The sequence below is a fragment of the Cervus canadensis genome, chromosome 11 (genome assembly GCF_019320065.1).
Source record: "Cervus canadensis isolate Bull #8, Minnesota chromosome 11, ASM1932006v1, whole genome shotgun sequence".
NCBI lineage: Eukaryota > Metazoa > Chordata > Mammalia > Artiodactyla > Cervidae > Cervus > Cervus canadensis.
In genome coordinates, this window is record NC_057396.1 from 73,254,205 (window position 1) to 73,279,206 (window position 25,002).

The following is a 25,002-nucleotide window of genomic DNA, read 5'->3' on the forward strand; positions in this document are numbered from 1 at the left end:
CAGTATGGTGCAAGAAGACTGTGTGGTATTTCTGAGCAGTGAATTGAGCATATTAACCACTTGTCGTTTAGTAGCTAAGTCATTCCCAACTCTGCGACCCCATGGACGGCAGCATGCCAGGTTTCCTGTCCTTCACAGTCTCCCAGACTTTGCTCAAACTCATGTCCATTGAGTTGGTGATGCTTATCCAACCATCTCATCCTCTGTCACCCCATTCTTCTACTGCCTTCAGTCTTTCTCAGGATCAGAGTCTTTATTATAATAATCATAGCTGTAAGCAAAAAGTCAGAAACCAACATATCCTGACTTAAAAATCTTCCCTACAGCCCGATAGCTTCTGATATTCACTGGAGACTGACACCGTTCACCATGACTTATTTGTGACAATACAGATAAACCACAAAGACCTTTAGCATACAAGAATAAGATTACCATCCATGAAAAAGCAAAGTTGAACCAAGTCCTGGACAAAGAACAAGTGTCATCACAATCCCTAAAATAGGAAGATATAAGAAAAGATAATTAAACATTTTATGTCATCTATTATGACCATAATTTTGAGACAAAAAATCCATTTCTGTTTGTGAATTAATTTATGTGAAAATAATGAAAAGAAAATAACAAAAATGGGAATATTAATTTGGGGTTGCTATAGTTTTTCTGAAGTACGCTATTACTGACAGTGTGTTAAGCAATCTATAGACACGTCCGACTATTGCGACCCCACGGACTGTAGCCCCCTAGGCTCCCCCGTCCATGGGAGTTCTCCAGGCAAGAATCCTGGAGTGGGTTGCCATTTCCTTCTCCATCTATAGACATTATTTACTGCTAAATAGTTACACTAAATCCATTTTTTTTTAACTCAAAACGAACAGCACTTAATTTGAAAAATATTTTCAGTAAGATGACTATGACTTTGAGAAGAGTATTCGCCAAAAACTTCCAGCTAATAAATGATAAAAGTTGGGATTCAAAACAGAAATTTGATCAAAAGCTCACACTCCCAAGAACTAAACAAAATTGCATAGCATCAAATCATGTTTAGTTCATATTTTCATTACACAAAATTCAACTAAATTTAAATGTTTATAGTGCATACATAATTGATCATACAGGTTGTATAATGACTGAATAAATTGGGACTTAGCCACAAGATAAAAAAAAAAATCCCCTACACTGAATTTGATGATGTTTTAACAGCTTAATTAAAGTAGGCATATACAACATAAAGTGCACCTATTGTGAGGAAATAAATAGTAAGTGAATTAGTAGTTTATTTTAGTAAATTTATAGTAGTTGTGCAACCATATCATTATCCAAGCCATTCCAGGCCATTTCAAAGTTCCAAGTTTATACAGTATATGTTTATAAAGAGTTGAGCATATACAATCATGTTCTAGTCGTAAATATTTATTTTGTCACCTAATAAAGTTCCTTTGTGCCCATTTCCAGATAATTTTCATGTTCATCCATACCCCCAGGCAGCTTGTGATCTATATTCTATCTCATATATTTTCCATTTTAGGAATTTTCATTTAAATGAAGTCATACAATGTACAGACTTCTGTGTCTGACTTCTTACACTAATAAAAGATTTTATGTTTTGTTCATGTTGTAGCACCTATTAGAAATAATATTATTTTGTTTCTGAATCACATTTGCTTATATGAATATGACATATTTGTTTGTTCATTTATTGATTGACAGACATTTGGATTATTTTATTTGTTGCTTATTATGAATATTGTTGCTACGTATATTTGTGTAACAGTCTCATGTTCATATTTTTATTTTTGTTGGATTGCTTCTTTGGAGCAGAATTGCTAGGGTGATTGGAGAGTCTATGTTACCTTTTATAAAAATACCAGAAAGTTTTCCAAAGTTTTTATTCTTACAGAAATTAAAAAAAAAAAAAAGAAATATAAGAGCTCAGCTTCTTTGTACCTTAACACTTGCTATTGACCCCAAGCTGGGGTTTTAATTTGCTTTTCCTTAATGGCTGATGATTTTGAGCTTGATCTCACTATTAAATCTGCAGCTGAGCCGCTAGTCTATTGATTTTACCAACCAGTACTGTGACCTCACATTATCTACAATTTTAGTGTTTCTAAGAAAAGTCACTGAGATCACATTTGCTTTGAAATTCATCTCTAGAAATAGATTTTTTCAAACTCCACATCAAATCAAATCAGCCGCAGCAAAACTGTAGCAGCAAAACTGTATCTAGCAAAACTGTATCTAGCAGCAAAACTGTAGATCCTCATGATGCTTCCAAAGTGACATTTCTAAATAGCCAATAGATTTGATTTATTCAAGCTATAATTTTATTTATTGTAGCCATATTAATAATTGATAGTGAAAACGACCAAGTATCCTTTAATAGGTGAATGGATAAACAAATTGTAATACATCCATACAGTGGAATACTATTCATAAATAAAGGGGATTGAGATATCAAGGTACAAGCAGAGATGGGACATTTGTTTAATTGTAGACCCACTTGTAAATTTAAGTATTGAAATAAAAGAGGCATTGTATATTCCTAGAATATTTAATATTTCCAATATACAGTTTCTGCCTACATAATTCCTATCCTGATCATCACCTATAGAATATAATAAAGCTGCTGTTTTTAAGTATTTACCGCCTTGATTGGAAGGACTGGTGCTGAAGCTGAAGCTCCAACACTTTGGCCACCTGGTGTGAACAGCCAGCTCATTGGAAAAGTCCTGGATGCTGGGAAGATTGAAGGCAAGAGGAGAAGGGGATGACAGAGGATGAGATGGTTGGATGGCATCACCAACTCAATGGGCATGAGTTTGAGCAAGCTCCAGGAGATGGTGAAGGACAGGGAAGCCTGACATGCTGCAGTTCATGGAGTCACAAAGAGTTGGGTATGATTGAGTGAGTGAACAACACCTTAGATATTTCAGTGAAATTTTTAGCTGTAGATATGCACTTCTTCAAAAATAGGGACTTTTGTTAATAAATCTTCAGTTAGCCTTCGCATGTCAGTAGAGCAAGACTGTAATTTTTCTGATGATCTCACTTACATTATGCTCTGAGGTAAACTCCTTTGGGACAGAGATACTGACAAAAGCATGCAGTCATCTGTTACCCAAACCATTAGGAAGAGAAACTGGTGTGGCTTCCACTCAGATAGGTTAGAAGAATGCATTTCAAAATGTCGAGCTACGACTCATAGATGTGTAATAGTTCACATCTCAAGATAACAATCTTAAAAATTAAAGAGCATGATATTAACACACTAGGCTATAATAAAATAATTTGAAATACATTTTGTAACCTAAAGATAATGCTTTATCTGTATTTATATTAGTTTTGGTGAAAGTATCAAAAACATCTAGTTTTCAGGTGAACAGTTAAAGAACTAGAAGGAAGTGAAGAGATAACTTAGTTTAGTGCCTTTTAAAATATATATTGTGGTTGTGAGTTGTTCACTCACTAAGTGGTGAATGACTCTTTGTGACCCCACGACTGCAGCATGTCAGGCCCCCCTATCCTTCACTATCTCCTGGAGTTTGCTCAAACTATGTCCACTGAGTTGGTGATGCTATCTAAACATCTCATCTATCCTGCCTTCAATCTTTCCCAGCATCAGGGTTTTTTCCAAGTCAGCTCTTCACATCAGGCTGCCAAAATATCAGAGCTTTAGCTTCAGCATCAGTCCTTCCAATGAATATTCAGGGTTGATTTCCTTTAAAATTGACTGGTTCAACATTTATACATGAATAAATTAAACTTCAAAATGTTTAAGTGAGTTTCCCAAGCTCATGTAGCTAATTAAAGACAGAACCAAGTCTAGAAGGTAAGGTTGAATAAGCATGATGTATGTATATGTCTAGAATTAGTAGAAATTATGCATGTACTTAACTAGTTGCTGAGCGCCTAAGCTTAACTAGAAGCTGAACGCAGAAGAATTTGAACTGTGGTGTTGGAGAAGACTCTTGTTGTCCCTTATACTATAAGGAGATCCAACCAGTTCATCCTAAAGGAAATCGGTCCTGAATGTTCATTGGAAGGACTGATGTTGAAGCTGAAACTCCAATACTTTGTCTACCTGATGCAAAGAACTGACTCATTTGAAAAGACCCTGAGGCTGGGAAAGATTGAAAGGCAGAAGGGGATGACAGAGGATGAGTTGGTTGGATGGTATCACCAACTCAATGGACATGAGTCTGAGTAAACTCTGGGTGTTGGTGATGGACAGGGAGGCCTTGCGTGTTGCAGTCCATTGGGTCGCAAAGAGTCAGACACGACTGAGCGACTGAACTGAACTGAATATTAGTTGCTTTTTTACATATTCTCTGCTTGAAACTTCCCTTGTCTTAAATCCTTCCATGTTAATTTTGACATGCATATCCAGGGAAATCATCCCTTAACCTTCCCCTCCTCAAATCTTCTAGGTTTCAGGCCTCCTCTCATATATGTTTCTGGTGTACCACACTGAGCTCCATTAGGTTATTACACAGTAGCTCACTATTCTGAATAGGCTTGATTGTTCTCTTCCTGTCTTTATTCCCTGATGTCTGAACTCTGACTTTTATTTGATGTCACCTCAAAACACAGAAATATATTTAATAATATGGAGTCAGTAAATATGTTTTAATGCATTCAAATTGCAAATTAATGACTTATGTTGCTCTTATATATGTGTATATATTTATTATTAAAAAATAAAAATTACAGTTTAGACTCTATGAGGAGATTTGTAAAAAGCAGGCATGTGATTGACCATATTGCCATCTATGTCAAAACTATGCTTTCTACGTTGGGAGGATTTTATCAGATAAATGTCATCATTATGTGCTTAGAGATATCCTCCAAAATGAAGAATCTAGCTTAAGAATAAGGGGAAGAAAAAAAAAAAAAGAATAAGGGGAAGAAATGGTTAAATACAATTAGCATGATATGAATCTTTAATTAATCCAGATAAGATTTAATTTCCTGTTACCCTGGTGGCTCAGTGGTAAAAGAATTGGCCTGCCAATGCAGGAGACCTGAGTTTGATTGATCCCTTGGTCAGGAAGTTCCTCTGGAGGAGGAAATGGCCCTCCACACCAGTATCCGTGCCTGGGAAATCCCGTGAACAGAGGAATCTGGCAGGCTACAGTCCATGGGGTCGCAAAGCGTCAGACACAACTACTAACAATTTATCTAACATTTAGAACAGACTTCACTGAAAAATAATTTTATTTTATTTGAAAAATAATTTAAAAAAAATAACAAAAACAAAAGCACAGAGAACAAGGTTGTCAAACATAAAGTATCAAAACTCTATCAATGAAAGTGTTATAGAAACGTTTTGGTTTTATAAATGCAAGAGAAAATATAAATAGAGTATGTCTGAATGGATTTTACAACACAAATATGAAATATATTAACTAAACTTGGGAAGCAACTTCAAAGAAGAGGTGATAATTAAACAGTTTTCCCTTTATATAGTTTTCCTGTGGGGAGGTGTACTAGGAATGGCAAAGACAATGGAAAAGAAACATGGCAAGTCATGTTTTTATTGAAAAGAGGCCAGGGGGCATCCCTTATTGGTTGGGAGAGTTGAATGGAATCAGAACAATAAGACTATTCTGGGACAAGATTATGAAACGTCACATATGTTTTAAAATATAATTCACACCTTATTTTTGATAGACAGCAACATGATATCTATGTATAAATGTCACAAAGTTTTGTGTTTTGGAAGTGGGGAAAGACGAGTGAGAGGAAGAGACCAGAAGAATAAAGAAAATGTGAATAAGGCTTTTTTTTTTTTCCTTCTGGTCTAGTCTACTGTCTTTTCTTTCAAAATCTAAGTAGTATTTGGAAATTAATAATTCTCAACATATATTCTTGAATGAGGGAATGAGTGAACTGAAATAGGCTCCTAAAGAAGCAGCAGTTAGACATAATCAAGACAAATGTTAAGGGTAGGATGTGCACAGTCTTGGCTATAGATCAGAGTGGGAGGTGTAGCCTAGACCTGTTTATCGATAAGTTGTTTATCTGTGTTTGTGAAAATGGTGATGGTGGGGGATAGGCTAGATTATAGTTTTCGATATTGTGCTTGTAACAGCCTCATATAATGAACTCAGTTTTTAGACTCTTGGCCTGTATAATTTGGACAAAATAAAATAGAACAGATTACAGTACAACACAAAGGACCATGGAAGGCAAGCAATGCCAGGCAATGAGTATTATTCTAGATGTAGTTATTAGCTCTACATCATCATGTAGAGGGTATTTATTTCTGTGATTTGTAGTCAAAAAGTTTAAGTCTGAAAGCTAGTAGTCTAGAGAAGTGGCTTGGTCTGGGCAGTTCTATGAACAAAAACATTATTTTGTCTCTTTTCCTTTCCTTTTTTTATTTACTAAAAAATTACATTTGTTTTTTAAAATGCAAATTATTTTCATTTCTTTTGATCATGTAAATTCCTGCTTTAGAGATAAAAATGTGCAATATTATAGCAAAAATATCTGGAAATAATTTGCTTCTTACAATAGATCTAATAAGATATGCTATTGATAACATAATAATAAGGTGTAGACTCAAGTCAGAAACACACAGATTTGAAGCACAACTAATCATAGTCAGACCGGCCTGCTGATTTTGTTTGGGAAGCTTGTTTTGATCTACTCTTCTTCATATGCAGAGTGAGCATAATGATATGATTTTAGGTTTAAAGTTTTGGTAAAACAAATGAAGTAAATAAACTCTTCATTGTAGCTTCCATACTTACCTATTTTCAGTATTGGCATTATTAACCTAACTACAAAGATAGTCTGTAATTGATAGTGACCTTTTAGTGATAAATTATTAAAGGAAAACATAATGCAGAACTATGTTTCTGCCAGCCTTGGAATAATATGGAGTTCTGTCTGCACAGGTACAATGACAGATACATCAAAGACAAGTACCACTGCAGAATATTTCCTTTATGCTATTAATGCTAACAGTTTCTCAATAAAAAAAATAATAGCTATGGACTTCCAGCGGTTAAGACTCTGCCTCTCAATGCAGGGAGTATGGGAAACCCAGATGGCACTAGTGGTAAGGAATCTACCTGCCAATGAAGGAGACTCAAGAGAAGCGGGTTCTGTCCCTGGGTTGGGAAGATCCCCTGGAGGAGGAAATAGCAATCCCCTCCAGTATTCTCGCTGGGAGAATCACATGGATAGAGGAGACTGGCAGGCTACAGATAGTCCACTGGATCACAAAGATTCAGACATGACTGAGAGTCTGAGCAATAACTGGATACAATGAAATAGAACAGATTAATCAGGTAAGATACCACTTGACTCGAGGCCAAATAAATAAATAAATAAATAAAGCAGAAGCAATACTGTAGTGAATTCACCAAAGACTTTAAAGAATGGCTGAACATTTTAAAAAGTCAGATTAAAGTTGCAGATAGCTTAATGTTCAGGAACTTTCAACAGAAACCAGGCTGTTCCACAGCTCCCATTTCTGTATAAACAATGAATCCAGAAGAAGAGAGCTATGCCTTTCCCACATTTATCTGCTTCTACTCTCCATCCCATGCAAAGAGTTGACTCATTGGAAAAGACCCTGAAGCTGGGAGGGACTGGGGGCAGGAGGAGAAGGGGATGACAGAGGATGAGATGGCTGGATGGCATCACCGACTTGATGGACACGAGTTTGAGTAAACTCCTGGAGTTGGTGATGGACAGGGAGGCCTGGCGTGCTGCGATTCATAGGGTCGCAAAGAGTCGGACAGGACTGAGTGACTGAACTGAACTGAACTGAGCTTTCTATCCCATTCCCAGAATCCCTGTATGGCAACTACATGTTAGCATTACATCTCCTTCAGTTCAGTTCAGTTCAGTTCAGTTCAGTCGCTCAGTCGTGTCCGACTCTTTGCGACCCCATGAATCGCAGCACGCCAGGCCTCCCTGTCCATCACCAATTCTCGGAGTTCACTCAAACTCGTGTCCATTGAGTCAGTGATGCCATCCAGCCATCTCATCCTCTATCGTCCCCTTCTCCTCCTGCCCCCAATACCTCCCAGCATCAGGGTCTTTTCCAATGAGTCAACTCTTCTCATGAGGTAGCCAAAGATCTGGAGTTTCAGCTTCAGCATCAGTCCTTCCAAGGAACACCCAGGACTGATCTCCTTTAGGATGGACTGGATCTCTTTGCAGTCCAAGGGACTCTCAAGAGTCTTCTCCAACACCACAGTTCAAAAGCATCAATTCTTCGGTGCTCAGCTTTCTTCACAGTCCAACTCTCACATCCATATATGACCACTGGAAAAACCATAGCCTTGACCAGACGGACCTTTGTTGGCAAAGTAATGTCTCTGCTTTTTAATATGCTATCTAGGTTGGTCATACTTTCCTTCCAAGGAGTAAATGTCTTTTAATTTCATGGCTGCAGTCATTATCCACAGTGATTTTGGAGCCCAAAAAAATAAAGTCTGACAATGCTTCCACTGTTTCCCCATCTATTTTCCATGAGGTGATGGGACCAGATGCCATGATCTTAGTTTTCTGAATGCTAATCTTTAAGCCAACTTTTTCACTCTCCTCTTTCACTTTCATCAAGAGGCTTTTTAGTTCCTCTTCACTCTCTGCCATAAAGGTGGTGTCATCTGCATATAGGAGGTTATTGATATTTCTCCCGGCAATTTTGATTCCAGCTTGTGCTTCCTCCAGCCCAGCGTTTCTCATGATGTACTCTGCATATAAGTTAAATAAGCAGGGTGACAGTATACAGCCTTGATGTACTCCTTTTCCTATTTGGAGCCAGTCTGTTGTTCCATATCCAGTTCTAACTGTTGCTTCCTGACCTGCATACAGATTTCTCAAGAGGCAGGTCAGGTGGTTTTGTATTCCCATCTTTTTCAGAATTTTCCATCGATAGTGATCCACACAGTCAACGGCTTTGGCGTAGTCCATAAAACAGAAATAGATGTTTTTCTGGAACTCTCTTGCTTTTTTGATGATCCAGTGGATATTGACAATTTGAAATCTGGTTCCTCTGCCTTTTCTAAAACCAGCTTGAACATCTGGAAGTTCTCGGTTCACGTATTGCTAAAGCCTGTCTTGGAGAATTTTGAGCATTATATCTCCTTATAAGATATCAAAGCATAAAAATACCACTTATAAATGGCAACTTGAATTTAACTCTTTTTTTCCTACTTCCTCATGCAGATGTCTGAAAGAGATATGGCACAGATCAACTGCACTCAGGTAAAGGAGTTTATTCTCGTGGGCCTCACGGATCAAGAGGAGTTGAAGATGCCCCTCTTTGTCCTGTTCTTATCCATCTACCTCTTCACAGTAGCAGGCAACCTGGGTCTGATCCTAGTCATCAGAACAGATTCAAGACTCCACACGCCAATGTACTTCTTCCTTAGTAACCTGGCCTTTGTTGATTTCTGTTATGCTTCTGTCGTTACACCCAAAATGCTTGGAAATTTCTTGTACAAGCCAAATGTTATTTCTTTCAACTCAGGTGCTGCCCAGCTAGGCTGTTTCCTCACCTTCATGGTATCCGAGTGCTTACTGCTGGCTTCCATGGCCTACGATCGATACGTAGCCACTTGTAGCCCTCTCCTCTATGTGGCCTCAATGTCCCGAGGCGTCTGTACTCAGCTCGTAGCCGTCCCCTACAGCTACAGCTTTCTAATGGCGCTGTTTCATACCATCTTCACTTTTCGTCTCGCCTATTGCCACTCGAATACCATCAACCATTTCTACTGCGATGACGTGCCTCTGCTCAGGCTCACTCGCTCAGATACACGTTCCAAACAGCGATGGATTTTGGCCTGTGCTGGTGTTACTTTCATCTCCTCTGTTCTGATTGTCTTCATCTCCTACATGTTTATTATTTCTACCATCCTGAGAATGCGCTCAGCTGAGGGAAGACGCAAAGCCTTCTCCACACGTAGCTCCCACATGCTTGCGGTCACCATATTCTATGGGACCCTCATCTTTATGTACTTACAACCAAGTTCTCAGCATTCTCTTGACACAGATAAGATGGCCTCTGTCTTCTATACAGTGATCATTCCCATGTTGAACCCTTTAATTTACAGCCTCAGAAATAAGGATGTAAAAAATGCCCTGAAAAAAGTCATCACCAATAGAAACCAGGCTGTGTGTTCACAACATCTAAAACATGATTTGAGTAAATAAAAGTGGACTTTCTCTCATGGTACATTTTTTTTTTAGTTAACTATGAAAAACTAGTCAAATGACGACATTATTTGGTGTTTAATAAAGATTTCTTCAAACTAAAATAAATTCATTCTCTGAATTCTTTGTAATCAAATGACTTAAAATCATAATTTATATGTAGAAAGTATCATAGAAACTTACATGCCATTTCTCAAATTTTATATATGCATATATATATATTTACACATAAAAGTATATGTATTTATATATTTATAAAAATTCATTTCATCTGATATCAGCATAACTAGATATAGGCCAAAGATAGACAAAACTGAGTTCCCTTTAATACTCAGTTTACAATTATAAGAATGCTTTAATAATGTATCTTAGAATGCTTTTGCAATATATTCCAAATTAAACACTAATTAGAGACAACTGTATTTCAGTGATTTCAATCTGAATTGATTTTTTCCCCAGGGGCTATTTGACAATGCCTGGAAATATTATTGATTTTCACCATGACAAGGTGGTGTAAACGAGTAGCCTTGCTATGTAGACAGCCAAGGGTGTGGATGTGTTAGTCACTCAGTCGAGTCTGACTCTTTGTGACCCCATGGACCATAACCTCCCAGGCTTCTCCATCCATGGAATTCTCCAGGCAAGAATATTGAAGTGGATTGCCATCTCCTTCTCCAAGGGCGTGGATGCTGGTACTAGAGTGGACATGAAAAATCCGTCATAAGCAGAGCAATTACACTAAGTTTCAGTGCTTCAGTTATGCTAAGGTTCAATGCTGAGAAAGTCTGCCCTCAACAATTGTTTCCTAAGAACTGTAGACTTCATCCTGGTCAGACTGGTGAATGGTGTTACTAAAGCCTCCTACATGCTTGGCCACTCAGTCGTGTCTGACTCCCTGTGGCCCCATGGACTGTAGCCCACCAGGTTCCTCTGTCTGTGGAATTTTCCAGGCAAGAATACTGGAGTGGGTTACCATTTCCTTCTCTTGTGTCTCCTGCCTTAGCAGGCAGAATCTTTACCACTAGTCACCTGAAAAGTCTCATATAGACTTGCTGATTTTCCTTTTTTTTTTTTTCATCAACTATTAAATGCCATTAAACCCCCAATTGAATTATGCTTTTCTGTTCACATCTGTCACTTTCTATTCCATAAATCTTGAGCTGACTGTGTCACTTGTTCATGAATTTATAATTGCTAAGTTTACTGTGTTTTCCTGTTATTATTATTAAAAATCCATCTTTGTTTACTGTAGTCCTATTTTTCTATGACTTTAACATAAAATTTCAGCTCTCTTATAGCTACTATTTGCATGGAATCATTTTCTATCATTTTACTTTAAAAATATATATTTATGATTTTATTTTTGCTGCACTGGTCTTCATTGCTGTGAGCTGGTTCTCTCTGGCTGTGGTGAGTGGTGCTCCTCTCTAGCTACAGTATCCAGGCTTCTCACTGTGTGACTTCCCTTGTTACAGAGTTCTGGTTCCTAGGCGCAGTATCAGTAGCTATAATGCACAGACATAGTTGCCTTGAGGCATATGGAATCTTCCTGGAACAGAGACTGAACCCATGTCTCCTGCATTCGCAGTGGCAAAAACTGAGTGAAAATTGTGTTTCTTTTAGACAGCCAATAGTTGGATTTTGCCTTTTTTAAGTAACTAAATATATGTGCCTTTTGATTGGTGTAATTAGTACCTTTCTCCTTAATGACATCTGGAGGGGTTGTTAGAACACATATTGCTGGATCAGCATTTATAAGTCAGTAGGTCTGATACAGAGCAAGAAAAAAAAATTGCATTTTCAACAGTTACTTATAGTTTCCAAGTGTTGAATGAGGTCACTGGGAGGATGTGACCTTTGGTTGACTCTTGATCTGGACCTGGACAATCGGAGGGTCCTCACTATCAATCCCTCCCTCCATGCCTTTGACTTTTCTGCCTGTCGCTTCCATGGCAGGAGCCATTGTCAAGGATGCAGCCTGGAGAGCCTGAGGTGTTGAAACCACATGGATGGTCTGCATGAGTGAACCCGTGAGTCTTCTATATGAACTTTTAAGAGTCCAGGGGGTCTTTGTAGAGATTTACTCATTTTATAGCCACCCAAACTAAGACTTAGGTATATTCCCTTGCTATTTAAAATCACCACTGACCAATATGGGATGATCTGCTTCTTTCGTTTCACCCCACCCTCCATGTATGCTTGTCTAGTTTCAGATTTCACCCGGGGAAACTCTCATGTTTGCAAACCAATACCAAGTTATCTTGATGTTGCTTGTCCAGAGCTCCACTCGGATAGCCATTGCCTCAAACGATCTCTTTACCATATCTGTATTCAGCTGTTGGCTTTTCTCTCTTAAGAGTAAGTGCCTACATATCTTTATTGGAGAACTGCAACAGGTTTCTTGAAGCTGTTATACCTCCTTTCCAGATAAGACAGAAGCAACTGGAAATTTACATCCCATGGGGAATAGCCCTTAGCCAGTGATTGATATGGGCACAGGAGTATACACGTGGCCCTTGGACATTGCAAGTTTCAACTGCACAGGTCTACCTACATGAGAATAATTTTCCGTTAGTAAAAATATCACAGTACTATAAGTCTCTGATTGTTTTAATCCAATGATGAGGGGAGGAATCATTGATACAGAAGGCCAATGCTAAGTTATACACAGATTAATCCATACATTTATAAGTTACGGGTTGTTCAGGGTCAGCTGTATATATTCAAGCTCCTTTGCCCACTCAGATCAACTTGAGCTATCTCTCTCCAGAATTCTTCCCTAGAATCTAACCAAAATTCTTATCATGGGGACTTTGATACTATATCCTTGCTTGGCTTACTTTCTTACCAGGTGCCACTTTCCATTCAATCCACTAGCTATTCTTGGGAAAAATTCTTAACAAATCACGTTTACACCAATCATTGATTCAGTGTCTCATTTTGGGGAAACCCAAATTAAGATGGTATTATAAATTTTTGCAATATATTATTTGTGTAATTCTCCAGAAAGAAAAGTCCTCTTGATAGTCATATATGTTGAAACATTAAAATTGTTTGACATTCATTAACTTTTTCAGCCCACTTAATATGAAGTACTTCTAGCACCTCTTCTTATCACAAAAAGGGCTCAGAAGTTTAAAAACAAAGCTTTGAAAAAGCAAAAGTCTAAAGAATTATTTAGGCTATGTTGTCATCTAGTTTGCTCTTAGCCATGAAATTCGGGGTCCTTTTTCTTCTGGTGCCTTCCTTGCCAGCTCAGATGGTAAAGAATTTGCAATACAGGAGACACAGGTTTGATCCCTGGGTCAGGAAGATCCCCTGGAGAAGGGGATGGCAACCCACTTTAGTGTTCTTGTCTGGAGAATCCCAAGGATATGGGAACTTGGCAGGCTATAGTCAATGGGGTCTCAAAGACAGACTGAGACGTCATGACTCTCTGTTGACTGAGTAACTTCATTTTCTTTCTTTTCCTCTGGAAAAAGAAAGCTAACTGAATGGATATGGATATCAAGAGGCATGCATTTGACTCCTGATAGAACCACTAACTTTATTTCCTATTTAAGATGTGAACTTTCTCATTGGTAAATGATTGGGTTGTGTTAGATACATGATTTTTTTGTTTTTTGTAGAATTATTTTGGTTAGAGCTTTTTTATGTTATTAATAATAATATCAATGTGTGCATGGGTGCTAAGTCGTGTCTGACTCTTTGCGACCCTGTGGACTGGAGCCAACCAGGTTCCTCTGTCCTTGGGATTCTCCAGGCAAGAATACTGGAGTGGGTTGCCATGCCCTCCTCCAGGGGATCTTCCCCACCCTGAGATCAAACCAGCATCTCTGCATCTTCTGCATTGGCAGGTGGGTTCTTTACCACTAGCGCCACCTGGGAAGCCCCAGTAAACAATAATAACTAAAATTAGTCTGGTGGAGTGGGGTGATAGAACCAAAGCTCTGACCAATTGTTCCTCTTAATACATTTTCCAGAGATCTTCCTTCAGGTCACTCAGAAACAACTTGAGTCATTGCCACAAGACCAAGTTGCTTTCACAGCACTATCTGAAAACTGTGAGCCTAAATATAATCTATGGTCCCATGCTGCTTGCTAGCTCTTTGATTTTCAATCTTTTTATAAGCATCATAGGAATTCTATTTTGACAAGGGAAATCTCTCTAACCAGTGCTGTTTCTGACCTGTTCCTAAATCTCCTCCAATCCTCACAATATTAATGTTGAGTTGTTCTTCCAATTATAAACTTTCTTAAATGTAGTATCATTCATAAGGGTGTAAATTCTACCAGGACTCCCACCAGCCTGAAAATTGCAAAACATAAATTTGAAAAAGAAACTTTTTTTTTTTTTTGCTTGTTTGTTGGCTTTTGGCCACATGGCTTGTGAGATTTTAGTTCCCTGAACAAGGATGGAACCCAGGTGCTCAGCAGTGAGCGGCCAGAGCCCTAGCCACTGGACCACCAGGGAATATCAGAAAAACCTCATCTCTTGAAACTTTGAGATCTAGGTGACTAGCACTGCTTGGAAAACAGTTGTGATTTTCAAATTGTTAAGTATAATTTGCTTTAGTAATGATGTTAAGGAAAACATGAAATTGTGAAAATTGCTGTGGGTCTGATTTAAAATGTGTTATTGAAATGAGGTTAACTTTATTGATGTGTTTTGGGGATTCAAGGTTTCAATGAGCACCATCTGTCATAATTTTTGTCGTGGTCTATTCCACAAAGAAGTTTCTAAATAATTGTAGTGACACATTTGCTTTATTTACAGAGGCTCAATTCCCAAGTTCTCACAGATCAGTCTCTTGTGACAACTCAGAAAAGAATGTGAGATAAATGAGTCCCAATGGTACTTTCTCATGGAGATGGTATGAAATCTTTTTTCAGGTTCTAATGGGCTTTCAAATGAGGATCTGGGGAGAAAAAAAAAAAAAAATCAAAAATCTCCCAAACTTTCTCTATACAAGTGAAAATCCCATTGATGAGGACTGTTTTCCAGGGAACAGTTGCTAAGAGCACTGTCTAATTGCATGTTTATCTGTAAAACTCTTGCCTCAATGGCATGCTTTACTCATTTGCAAGCTTATTTGTCAAGTTTCTTTCCAGCAGTGAGAAATCTTGTTTTACTACTTAAAAGCCATTTAATTACTGTTCAATTCCAACATGCATGTACAGCACTTTCAGAATTAACTTGAACCACCATGAGAAACAGATTTATAAACCATAATGCAAAGTTTATATCCAGTTCCTTTTGTTTGTAATTTTACAGTGTCTAATCAAAGAATCATTTTCCAAAGTTACTCATAACAATAAATCCCCCATCTTGACTGTGATTAAGGCATACATTTATAATGCAGCTAAATATATTTGTGTGCATTTCTTCCTGGCATTGGCTGACAATCTCATTAACTTTTTATTAATTTGCATATCATTTAGTTTTTGCAATATACAGTTCTATGAATTTATGGTAATTGCATAGAATCAAGTAACAACTCCCTAGGTAACATGCAAAACAGTTCCTTCACCTTAAAAATTCCCTAATGCATCTCCTAGTCATATACTCTCCCCTTCCCAAAACTTTGATCAACTGAGCTGAACTGTTTCTCCTAAAGTTTATGAAATGGAAAGATAAATCTTTCCCTCAGAAGAGTCTTTGATGATATATATATATATATATATATATATATATATATACACACACATATAGATATATACATAACTAATATTGAAATAGCACTATAAAAACCCAATACTAACAAGCTGTGGTTAATAACTCCTCTTTATTGTCATTTGAAGTCAATCTAATATATTTGCATGCAGAGATTTATACAGATTTCTACTTAGTTAATTTTCCAACATCCCTATACCAAGATAAAGTCAAGTACAGTAAAACATAAATGAAACCAGAACATTTTTTCAACTGTATTAAGTATGTTTGTCACTTAAATAAAATTAAGTATGGCATAGTTACAGAATAATTATGCAATTTACTAAGCATAATTCATGATAATTCATATAATCCTGATTGATGCTGACAAATCGTGATCATGTCAAGCTGTAAAATGCAAGGATTTGCTGCTTTTCCTGTTCACTGAACTACATATGTTAATGCAGTGTGTACAAACAATGTTAGACACTAACACTGCCACTCCCCAGCAGCCATTTTATTAAAGTCCATAGTTATCACTGGAAATTTATTTCATAGAAAACTACATGGTAAAATTTATATACAAAATCACTATACAAAGCAGACTAATCCCTCCCTGTGTCCTCACAAACCATATGCAGGATAATCTGGTTATCCAACATTAATCCAGAATCCTTAGGGATGTAAATTTTCCTTGCTTTGGAGATCACCTTTTGCATCAAATGTCTTACTGATCCTCTCATTTATGTCTTTTAGGTTCACTATGCATAACAGAAGTTTTGTTTTTCACCTCCTATCTATTTGAAACCTCTGGAAGATATAATTAAATTATCTGGTGCATCCTCAGTTAAATGCTGGACATCATAAATTACTGAGAAGGCAACAGAAATTGCACTATATTGGAAAAATAAATATAATTCCATAATTCCTTTCTCTTTCATCACCCCATCCCACCAACCCAACAAAAACTTTTTCAATGTAGAGAATTATTGTTCCCATAAACATGCTGTCTTTGTCCATTCAAGCTACCATAACAAAATACTATAAAAATGAGTGTTTGTTTTTTTTTTAACAATAGAACGTTATTTTCTCATAATTTTGGAGGCTGGTAAATCCAAGACCAAGGTCCTCACCAATTTAGTTCTTTGTAGGAACTCTCTTCCTGGATTGTATGTGGTTGCTGTCTAACTGTGCTCACGTGGCCTCTTCTGTGTGTATGAAAGAGTGTGATGTTTGTGCGTGTTTATGTGTAAGGAGAGAGAAAGCAGGCTAGAGTCTCTCCTTATAAGGCCACTAATTCTATCATGAAGACACCGTTCTCATTATCATGCAACCCTGCCTCCCTAAGGACCATCTGCAAACACCATCACCCTGGGTTTGGGGCCTCAATCTATGAACTCAGCTTATAGCAGACACACTGTTTCCAAATAAATGTTAAAACCATTTTCCATCTGTACACCTTTGTTATTGACACAGAAGAGCTAAGAAAGCTCTCTGGGAGAGTGCTCTTAGACTAGGTCACCAAGGAAATCAAGTAATGATGGACAGAGACAACCTAAAGAGGAAATGAACACTTCATGAACATTTCGAAGAATAGGACAATGATGTTCAGAAATAGATTCTTGAGGGAGTTCTCCAAATTCTTTGAAAGAGATGTAGTTAGAAAGTTCACAAGGTAATTTTTATCTTTCTTCCAAGGATAGATTTAAATCCTTTTGTTGAACAAAAACAACAATGTAACAATTAAAACAACAAATAAGAGCAATTCAAAAGCTAGAAAATCTTAGGGCAATAATATCATAGGTGGAACTGTAGGCCTGAAGTTCTTCAAAACAGGATAATAATGCTAATTGATCTCCAGCCTGCCTTGGGATTCATTTCAGGAGTTGGCTCTAAGCTTTCCGATTATTTTACTTGCATCATACTCTAAGTAAGAAAGATCCCTTGGGATACATCAGTGACAAAACCTTGCAGTTTGCTGATGCCCAGACCTATGTGGAGAAGAAATAGGAACACGATCTACCCAGGTATAGTTTAGAAGAGTATATTTAAAAATTGGCATAAAAATGAACAGTTTTAAAATGAGTTAGAATAGAATCAATTTTAGAATAAAATATTTTGGATGGTATTTTGGAAATAAGGGAAAATAATGTTTCCTCTAATCTCATTTCAGTTATGCAGACATGTGGTCTTATATAAAATGTATTTTTAGTAGTTTGGAATGAAAAAAAATATTTAAAATCTTTGAGATAGAATCTATTCAAACATTTAGATGTTAGGCACTTAACTGATTAGATTGTAAACTATGTCAAAACTCTCCTTTCCATTTTAGCAAATCTAGTCATTTTACCCAGAATGAGAGATGAGGACTTTAAAATTAAATCATCATTGTGACCCTTAATATATTTGATACAAATACAAATATAAATTATGAATGGGATCATAAATTGAAATAGTATGACAAAAATTAATATTTAATTCATTATTACCAAGCATGTAGAAGGGGTTACATTAAGAAATGAATAAAAAATTCATGGCTCACACCCAAAGAATTTACAATCTATCAAAAGAAGAAATATGGAAACAGAAATTTGAAATGATATGAAAATAAATTATGTATAAAATGTTTCCAGAACACAAAAATGAAAGCTGGTAAGTAGCAGAGGAACTGAAATTTAAAGAGATCTCTTTTTAGGAAAGGTTGAGTTTTGATAGGCTTTGAAGAATAAATAGGAGTTTTTCTTCCAACCCTTTAATACCATTCACCTTGTAGAGATAAGCATAGGATAAAACACATAGAAAGTAGGGAATAATGGAAATTCATATTGCAACTGAGGATTGCAAAATAATTATTCTAATTATTGTGTGGTGACTGCAGCATAAGAGATGTGAGTGGAATCTGAATATAAAATATCATGAGTTGGATCATAAAAGATCATATATAATATACTTTCAAATGTATTGTCAACTATATACATGTGCTACATTTAAGATAAGGTAAAATGTCATACTGAAGCACTTCTAGCTGCTAAACAGTGAAGTCTTAGCTGCTGTCTTGGAACTACTAAAGCAAACTTCCAATCAAAAACTTGCTTAATTAATTCAAAGTGGAATTCATCTATCTGTGGGTCCACTAAGTAGGCTTTTAGACACTCCGATGACTTGCTTCATGTATTGATCAATACTGTTAAAAATCATCTTCTTCCCATAGAAAGTTGTAGAAACATCCATACATGTGCACTTAAAAATTATTTTTGACTTTGATAAAATAGGTACCACTTGAAATTAGGAATATGAGGAACAAACTGAATTTTTGACTTGCTAAAACTAATGTATTTTGAGGGTGACAGAGCATTCAAATAAAGACCTCCCAATTTCATTCAGGGTTCTTTCTGCTGTGCCCTTCTTGGCATAAATCTCAATGAAATGGCATTTTTCAACATTTATCTGTTATTAGAAAATCAACTGTTCATTACTGAGACTCTATTGTATTTTTTTTCTCATAGGTATAATAGAATAACTGAAATCAAATAGAAATTTTACATTTACTTTTTAATTTTTATTGGAATATAATGTTTATTAATTTATGATATTGTAATTTCTGGTAAACAGCAAAGTGACTCAGTTATACATGTACATATATTCAGTCTTCTGTAGATTCTTTCCATAGAGGCCATTCTGGAGTACTGGGTAGACTACCCTGCATTATGAGGTAGGTCCCTGTAGTCATCTAGCAGTGGGTGGGCTCCTGCCTCAGTAAAACACGTTTGAAACCCGCTGTGCTCCAGACAGCCTGGCCGAGCTTACCTCAGTTGCTTTACCTCTCAACGTCCCTTCCTTGTCTATACGATGGGAATGTAAGAAGCAAATAGGACTTCCCTCATGGTCCAGTGGTTAAGAATCCCCCTGCCAATGCAGAGGACATGGGTTTGATACCTGGTCCAGGAAGATCCCACATGCCCTGGGACAACGGAGCCCATGTGTCACAACTGCGGAGCCTGTGTCTGCAACAAGAAAAGCCGCCAGACGGGAGGCCCGGGCGCCGCAGAGGGGGGCCCTGCTCACCGCTTGCCGGCCAGACGGGGGGCCCGGGCCCCGCAGAGGGGGGCCCTGCTCACTGCGAGCTGAGAAAGCCTGAGTGCACCGAGGAAGACCAGGGCAGCCAAAATTTAAAAATATTATATATATGTATATATATAATATTTTTTAAAAATAACAAACAATCCATGAGATAACTGAAGTTTTTCATGAATTTTCCCATTTTCAGCATTTGCATTATTAACACATTTGTGAAGATTATGTAGCAATCCATGGTGGCCTCCCTGCAATAAGTCATGAGTATAGAATAGATGGCTAGAGCATGCTGTTCATTGCTCTATCAACACTGCAATGATGTGGGGTTTGTATCATATGCAAGTCTGTCAGAGTGATGTCACTGCAGGGGCTTCATTTTCCTTTATATTATTAATGTTAGGATATCTTTGATAAAAGCAATAGCTTTAATGTTTTTAAAAAATAATGTTAAATTTTAAACAACATAAGAGCTTTGAGCAAAGAGTCAGTGTGGACTAAATTCTATCTTCATCTGTTAATTTCATAAAATGCACTTGATTTGGGGGAGATAAACATGTCTCTCCTATAAAACATCTTCATTTACTGTTTGTTTTTTTATTTTTTATTTATTTTTTTTTTCATTTACTCTTTGTCCCATTGCCAGACTCAAGGATGCTAGCACTTTTACTGTTAGCATTTTCATGTTGATAATAACAATTGTTTTAAAGGGTATTCAGACTTGAATTTAATTAAGTTGGATTTCATTATCCTCTCTTCACCCAGACATACTGAAGACACATGATCCAGATAAATTGCACCCAGGTGACAGAATTTATTCTCGTGGGCCTCACAGACCATCAGGAGTTGAAGATGCCCCTCTTTGTCCTGTTCTTATCCATCTACCTCTTCACAGTAGCAGGCAACCTGGGTCTGATCCTAGTCATCAGAACAGACTCGAGACTCAACACACCAATGTACTTCTTCCTTAGTAACTTGGCTTTTGTTGATTTCTGTTATTCTTCTGTCATTACACCCAAAATGCTGGGGAATTTCTTGTACAAACAGAATGTTATCTCTTTCAATGGATGTGCTGCCCAGCTGGGCTGTTTCCTGGCCTTCATGACTGCCGAGTGTTTGCTCTGGCTTCCATGGCCTATGACCGGTGTGTGGCCGTCTGTAACCCTCTCCTCTATACGGTCGTAATGTCCCCAGGCATCTGCGTTCAGCTTGTGGCTGCCCCCTACGGCTACAGCTTCCGGGTTGCCCTATTTCACACCGTCCTCACCTTTCGCCTTTCCTACTGCCATTCCAATGTCATCAATCATTTCTATTGTGATGACATGCCTCTTCTCAGGCTCACTTGCTCAGACACCCACTCCAAGCAGCTATGGATTTTTGCCTGCGCTGGTCTCATGTTCATTTCTTCCCTCCTGGTTGTCTCTGTCTCCTACATGTACATTATTTCTGCCATCCTGAAGATGCGCTCTGCTGAAGGCAGACGCAAGGCTTTTTCCACCTGTGGCTCCCACATGCTGGCAGTCACCATATTCTATGGGACCCTCATCTTTATGTACTTACAGCCAAGTTCTAATCATTCCCTTGACACAGATAAGATGGCCTCTGTCTTCTATACAGTGATCATTCCCATGTTGAACCCTTTAATCTACAGCCTTAGGAATAAGGAGGTGAAAGATGCCTTGAAAAAAGTCATCATGAGTAGAAACCAGGCTTTTACATTCATGAAATTAAGAAAATGACTTGAATAAATAAAAACAGAATTTTCCTCACAGTCTGATATTTTTCTCTTAAGCTACCAAAATGTCTATTCATAATACTGGATTTCTACATGTCTGTTCATTGTGTAATAAAATTTTCTAAAGGCTTTCACTTAGAATGAGATTTCAGATATAAAAGTGTCCATTAGAAATTTTTGCCAATTCTCTCATTTTCAAATGAAATTATATTAAAAAAAATAATTATTTGTTCCATAGGAATTTATACCAATCTTTTTTATTTCTCAAATGAATAATTGCATAACAAACTGTTATCAGGATATATAACTAGTTATAGCACAAAGGTTTCCCCTTTCCATCACTTTAAAATCCCTGGTTCAGGATTCTCCAGTTCCATTAATCATATACCATATAAAGAGCAAAGATGCACATTGTACTTCTTTCTCTGATTTGCTAGTTTCTTAGAAAAATATAACATTATAAAACTGTTCCATAAATCAAGTATACTTCAATAAAAATAATTTTAAATTAATGAATAAATTAATAAAACTGGTCCATATTTATACATTTGAGAAATTGTCTTTATTTATTTTTTTCAAATTGTCTTTGTTGAGAAGAATAATACTACATCCTAAGTTTACCTGAGTCATTGATTTAACATGGCCTGGCATCTGCTCTGATCTCTGAAGACTAATTTTTAAGTGAACTCCTTTTTTTAAAGCCTATGAGATCTTGTTATATTTTTTCAAGGTATCAAAAAAGGTGTAACTCAAGAATGGAATCCCAGGGGTATCATATATTCTAAATTAATATACACAAAATAATTGAAACATTATAGATCATTTTCCAGTAGCAAGGATCCTATGCAGTTATACCGGGCAGATCTTAGGTAAGTTGGTCATTAATGGGTAAGGTATAGTTTATAATATGATGAGTACATTAGGCAATGCAGCTTAGTTCTGAAAAGAACACATTCCTTGTAGTCAAAGGATGGACTTGAACTGTGTGTGGGCTTCCTGTAGCTTATTTGTCAATTAAATAAGGACAGCATTACAAAATTTGGAGTCTTCTAAATTTTGAATACACAAAAGAGTAATAATAAATCATAAGCATTTGCACATCATCTCTCTTGCTAAAGAACCTGAATTCTAGTCCCAACTATACTATACTTGAGAGGCCAATTTATGGCCTCTCAATGTACAAAACAGAAAACTGTGATATAGATAGATAGATACATATAGATATACAGGTATGCATATATAATTTCAGATAAGTGTAATGATAATTTAACAGTTTGCAATTACACAGAAAATGGTTTTGAGTTTGTAATTTGCATATCATTTTAATATATGTTAATGAATGTGTGTGTGTGTGTGTGTGTGCGCGCGCTCATTTGCTCAGTTGTCTGACTCTTTGTAAGCCAGTGGACAGTAGACCACCAGACTGCTCTGTCCATGGACTTGTCCCGGCAAGAGTACTGGAATGGGTTGTCATTTCCTATTCCAGTGGATCTTCCTGACCAGACAATCAAATCTGTTTCTCCTGCATCTCCTGAGTTGGCAGACAGATTCTTTATCACTAGCACCACCTGTGAAGACCATATGTGTGAGTGTATGTGTGTGTGTGTGTGTGTGTGCCATTTGAATGTTTAATGAAACATAACCAGAGAAAGTAAATACAGTATATATTTTGGTGAATCATAGAGATACAGGGTTGACTTAATCTACAGTTCTCAAAAGTTTCTTTTTTTGTCTTTTCTTTAGACTCATTTACCCACTATTTGAACATTTCAGTGGTTCCTGCAGCAAATTATGAGTCTCTATTCTATATACTCAAAGCCTGTCATTAACGTCTTTGAATTCATACTGTCCTGTCTTGGCAAGATGGAGCTTTTACCATAACACAGCTATTCAATTAAAGAGCATAATCCTTGGTGTCTGAAAGCCCGAATCTGAATGCTAGGCCTGAACTTTGAGGAATCAAAACATCTCAGACACTTGTGTATGCCTCCATCTTTTCAACAGTGTGAAGATGAAACTAATAACAAACACTAAATCTATTGTCATGAGATCAAGACTATAGATGAATTTCTTTTCTAAATGTCATTCTACCAAAAATAATGTGAAACTATGAATTTATTTGACTGAAATTTAAATTACATGAATATATAAGATGAATATAGCAGTTTAATATTGCTAAGCTCAGTATTAAATTAAGCTTTATGTTTAGATGTTTTGTTTATCATATGAAGTAGAATTCTGAAAACTATGTTTTCACTTTTCTTTGAAGTTTCACATTTTTGTGAAAATTATGTTATAATTTTCATTACATAGCATTGTAATAGAAGACATTGTCACAATCATAAAAAAATCCAATATTATCTTCTCACTAAACATTTTTAGATACACTTTCATACATGATAATGTTGTTTCAGTCCTGTCTGACTCTTTGCGACCCCATGGACTGTAGCCCACTAGGCTCCTCTGCCCAAGGAATCCTCCAGGCAAGAAGACTGGAGTGAGTTCCATTCCCTTCTCCTGTGGATCTTCCTGACACAGGGATGGAGCCAATCTCCAACATTGCTGGCAGATTCTTTACCATCTGAGCCACCAAGGGAAAGTTAATATTAATACAGAAGATACATTTATTTTCTAATTTTATTATTTTGTAAATTATAACTTCTGATAATGCTGAATATGCATTGGAAAGACTGATGCTGAAGCTTAAGCTCCAATATTTTGGCCAACTGATGTGAAGAGCTGATTCACTGGAAAAGACCCTGATGCTGGTAAAGATTGAAGGTAGTAAGACAAGAGAACAACAGAAGATGAGATGGTTGGATGGCATCGACTCAATGGACGTGAGTCTGAGCAAACTCCAGGAGATAATGAAGGACAAGGAAGCCTGGGGTGCTCTAGTCTATAGGGTTGCAAAGGGTTGGACATGGTTAGTGACTGAACTACAACAGCAATATTGAAAGATACGAGGCTGAAATAAGTTCAGTTGCAAATAGTGGATTAAATTTTCTTTTGTAAATCTCTCTCTTTTTTTCCTAGTGGAATTTTGACTTGAATGCTTCAATTCATAAATCTTACATGATAAAAAACCCTATCATCTTCAGATTGCTAAAGCAGCTTTCAATTATTAGTATAGCATAAAATATACTCATGCACACACACATACACAACACACACAGAGTTAGAAGAATCTGAAAAGAACTGTTGATTCTAAAACTCTAACATGGACACTGATATCAACACTGACAGAAAATCTCACTTAAAAAGACTGAAACAGTAACTTGAATTTTAACAAAGGAAGCATGTCCTTCTGCACAGGGTAAGGTCTATAGATCCAATAATATAGTTAATTTACTGATTTTTACTGAAG

At 36.9% G+C, this 25,002-nt stretch overlaps 3 protein-coding genes across 3 annotated transcripts in view; 2 read left to right on the top strand and 1 right to left on the bottom strand.

Annotated features, from left to right (window-relative positions):
* The window catches only part of LOC122450481 (fatty acid desaturase 2-like protein FADS2B), a 914,319-nt gene that overhangs the window by 329,438 nt on the left and 559,879 nt on the right, over positions 1-25,002 (bottom strand). The window lies entirely within an intron of this gene.
* Positions 9,205-10,176, top strand: LOC122449976 (olfactory receptor 1044-like). Its single transcript, XM_043482113.1, has one exon. The coding sequence runs from the start codon at positions 9,205-9,207 to the stop codon at positions 10,174-10,176; it is 972 nt and encodes a 323-aa protein (XP_043338048.1).
* LOC122450488 (olfactory receptor 8U9-like) lies at positions 20,681-21,639 on the top strand. The gene is given in 2 exon segments (XM_043482865.1): positions 20,681-21,017; positions 21,020-21,639. Coding segments are annotated over 2 exon segments (957 nt in total).